This window comes from Tupaia chinensis, unplaced genomic scaffold (assembly GCF_000334495.1).
Source record: "Tupaia chinensis unplaced genomic scaffold, TupChi_1.0 Scaffold150243_1, whole genome shotgun sequence".
NCBI lineage: Eukaryota > Metazoa > Chordata > Mammalia > Scandentia > Tupaiidae > Tupaia > Tupaia belangeri.
The window spans coordinates 730,798-734,812 of NW_006210084.1; the positions used below are offsets into that span (position 1 = coordinate 730,798).

General features: G+C 42.1%; 1 protein-coding gene across 7 annotated transcripts in view; it reads right to left on the reverse strand.

Annotated features, from left to right (window-relative positions):
* Window positions 1–406: 406 nt before the first annotated feature.
* Window positions 407–4,015, reverse strand: part of OFD1 (OFD1 centriole and centriolar satellite protein) — a 47,258-nt gene continuing 43,649 nt past the window's right edge. For 5 of the 7 annotated variants that reach the window (XM_027769665.1, XM_027769666.1, XM_027769669.1 and 2 more), the window contains 3 exons: window positions 2,302–2,456; window positions 1,101–1,253; window positions 412–609 (listed from right to left, as the gene is read on the reverse strand). In XM_027769665.1, coding sequence (XP_027625466.1) covers window positions 484–609; window positions 1,101–1,253; window positions 2,302–2,456 — 434 coding nt within the window. In that variant the 3' untranslated portion in view covers window positions 412–483. Of the gene's footprint in view, window positions 610–1,100; window positions 1,254–2,301; window positions 2,457–4,015 lie in introns of all 7 variants that reach the window. The other 2 variants (XM_027769671.1, XM_027769667.1) reach the window with 2 other exon arrangements.

Genomic DNA, 4,015 nt, shown 5'->3' on the forward strand with positions numbered 1-4,015 from the left:
GGGAAAGACAAAGATTAAAAATTTAAAAATTCATGTCAACTTTAGATTCTTTGGATTGTAATGTTCTCATTTCTTTGTGGGGTTTTTGCCTTCACATACAATTTGTATCGGGATCAATTTCACAAGTTAAAAATGCCTTTTTTTTTTTTCCCCCCCCTGGTTAGAGGGCTTGTCCACTCACCAGAGAGGGGAAGAAGGAGAAAGCAGCCCCCTTCCCTGGGGGGAGTGGGGGGATGGTCATGCGACAATCCCTTCTCCATTGTTCCACCTGGCTGGGATTTTGGGCATGCATATGCACAAACACACCTGTCATGTTTCTCAAACTGCCAGGTCTGGGATTTGAACCTCGTGTGGTTGGCCATGTGAGATCTGGCTGCTTTAACCACCAAGTCACTGAGCTGGCCCAGATTTTTTTTTTAAGTCAGTAATTTTGACTGATTCAATAACTTCATATAGGCAATCTCAATTCCCTGAGCATTTTTCTTAGCTACCATATTGAGCAATAATGATTTGGTAAGGAATATAGGGTTTGGGGAAACCATACCTTTCATCTTTGTCACTAGGTGGCAGCGTGTCCACTACTGAGCCATCTCTGTCCTTTTTTGAGCTCTGATACAAAAAAGGGGGAAAGAATTTTGAAATTAGATAGGCAATAATTTCATAAAACACTTTGATTTCTCCAAGAATGGTTACTGAAATGTATATGTGATTTAAGGAAAAGAGGTGAATTCTTAATAGAAAATTTAGCGAGCAAATAAAAACTACATGGCATGCATTTGTAGCACGCCCAATATTTCAGGCTTACATATAAAATATTAATGTTTCAGCACTAATGCATTCATTATTTGAGGGCAGTTCATTATTTCCTTCTTAGAATAAGAGACATCCCAACCTTTATAAACTAATAAGCAAGAGCTATAAAATTTTATCAAGAGTGTAATACATTTAAAAGCCTTAAGCTTCCATCTGAACTCTGGATTTTCTATGCCTGCAATCTTTTTATCTTCAAGGAGAAGATACATTTCTGTCCAGGTCTTAAACCACAGAAGCACTTGGTGTCCCTCCCCACCCACAGAGTGCCCTGCCCACGGCATCAGCACCTGATCTGGCAATTCTTGCTCTTGCCTCTGCTGGATGATTTTCATGTATTTCTCTAAAGGGTTTTGACTGTGAGCAGATTTGTCCTTCGATTCTTGCATACTCTTTTCTAATTCTTTTTCCATTTCAATCTTCAATGATTCCTCAATCATCCTCTATAAAACAGAAGGGCACCAATATAGGACACACGTACTCAAATGTATGATTTTAAAATCTTGTGTTTAGGAGACCAGCAGTTAGCGTAATGGCTATGTCGCTGGACTCCCACGTAGTTGACCGCGGTTCACGTCCCGGACCTGGTGGCTTAAAACTCACGCCAGGCGCGTGTGCGTGCGTGCCCAGGATCCCAAGAGGAGAATGGAGGAGAAGGGATTGCAGCATGGCCATCCCCCCTGGGGGGTGATTTCTCGCTTTCTGTCTCTCTCTGTCTGTCTGGCAAGCATACGCACCCTATAGCAAAAAACCTCTCCAAAAAAAAAAAAATTAAAATTAAAAAAAAAGTCTTGTGTTTAAACATGCACAGAAGTATAATCCTGATCCCATCCTAGAGAACTATATTTGCATATATTTAAATTGAAGTCATTGCTACTATCAAAGTGAGATAAACATCTAGTTGCAACAAAAGGAGGGATTAATTGGCCTAATGTCTTGTGCTTTAGACTCAAATTAACCAGGAGTCCAAAGACCATTTATGTGGAAAGTCGAATTACTTAGTAGGTGAATTAAGTGGCTAGAGTAATCCACCTGTCTAGGACCAGAATCAGAACATAGAAGGCAAGATGGGAACTAGAGGACAGAGAAGTCAGCATATATGCCAAGAAGCAACTGAGGAATGGCAGCCACCTTCTCCCCTGAGTTCTACTTGTCCCACCTAGCTGACCTGGAGGCTCTTCTCTAAACCCCATTTACAAAGCATAGCCTATCCCTTTCATGGGCTTGTTTTGAGGATCAGATGAGAAATGCATGCAAAGTCCTTTTTAATACTATGAAACTCGTAAGGGGTATGTACGTTCTATGCATACATATATATGTGCCTTTCCCATATCCCTATCCTCTAAGACAAGGAGAGGATAGGGATGCCTTTTAAGTTACCTGCCCTCCTCTCACTTTGAGATGCTCACGACACCTCTCCCTGAATTCAAGGTACTTATTAAAGGTGCACGGTGGAGAAACTAGTACAGAGGATTAAGCAGTATTCATTACCCTTTCTTGGTCCAGTTTTTCCAGTTCTCTTCGTTCCCTTTCTAAAGCTTCTTGTTGGTCACTCTGTTGTCTTTCTCTTTGTCTGTGTTCTTTCACTTGCTGTTCCCATACTTTATCTTCTTTCTTTGGTTCTCCAATGTGTTCCTCTTTTACACCTAGGAGGGCAGAAAACAACTTTCAGCATCAGTTTTCAAATGAATGCAGGATCAGTTTGCAAGAGCCCTCACCAAGACCATATAAGACTTTTTAAAAAAAGAATGATTTATTTAATGTCATTCATTATGATTATTTTTTTAAGTTGATCAGAGAAAAAGGGGGGAAAGTGAGAAGGCAAGCCACCAGGTCTGGGACTCGTACTGCAGTCAGTCATGTGGAAGTCCAGCACCCAACCACCACGCCACATGCCAGCTCCCCATACAAGATGCTTCAGGTTGCTATTTGATTGCCATTGACTTCAAGCCCTCAGACCTACTATAAGCACTGTACCCACCTTTCACTTTACTGCGACGAACACAAGTCATCCTCACCATAAAGGACTCTACTGTCCTCCCTCCATGTCCCGTGGAGCACAGTTGTCACACAGCAGTTTGACAACTGTTTCTTACTCCCATAGGATGCTCTCAAGTTATCCCAAACAACAGAATAAAACCAGCAACCTCCCTTAACCACTCCAGCCATCTTGCTGTTCATTTTCTTGCTTCCTCTGGGGTTTCAGCTATAGGCTTTACCATTCACCCCACGTCGTTTTCTCTTTGACCTCTGCCCTCAACCTCACTCACATCTCTAATGGGTCCCTGTCATTGGCACGTGGAAATTCCATGGTATCAGCTTCATCCTTGAAGTTATCACCTGGGCCCTTTAATTAGGTTCTTTCTACTGTATGTCCACTTGGTCACCAGAGTGACCTCTGTGTCTAGTGCTGCAGTAAAGGTCCTTCTCCCTGTCTTCCTGTACTGCTGAAGCAACCCAGTCAACATGCTCCCTGGCGCTGTCAGCACCAGGCATTTCCTGAAGACATGGATTTGCTGTGTTAAAGCTCTGCTCTAGCAGAATCCGAATCAACAGCAGTCTAGGCTCTGACGATCTGATCTGCCTTTCTCTTTCCAGACTGATCTCTAACATTACCACCAACTTTGCACTGGAATAGTCTCTCTCTACTGACCCACTCACTGCTACCTGGCCAGAGCTGCACCTTCCTGACGGTGCCTTTGTCTTCACTGACTCCTTCATCTGAAGCATTCCCTCCCTCTACTTCTCCCACAAAATCCAAAATGCTATTTGAGACTCAACTTGAATGGCACCTCTTCTGCGAGGTCTTCCCTCTTCCTGGATTGACTCCAGCACCTTATTTGCAATATGTCTCTTGTACATGTTTTGTCAAAACCCACATGTCCTGTCCCTCCCACTTCTACTCTTTCCAGGCAAAGCTCGTGCTTTAATTACTGGCCTGTTCCCTCTAGCTCTTGGCAAAGGTCCATACGACCTCAAAGGTTTCATTAAATCTCAGTCCCAAAGACGATTATGCTGAACTTTCTCTTCCAGCTTTAGTCCATAACCTACATTTTTTTAACCCAAGCAATGCTCATAAGCAGAAAATTCCTAGGTTCGCTAGAGGACTTCCAGCCTGTTATGCCTTATTTAAAAAAAAAAAAAATTAGTTTTAATTTTTTTAAAAGAATTATTTATTTACTTTTATCATTCATTCATTTTATTT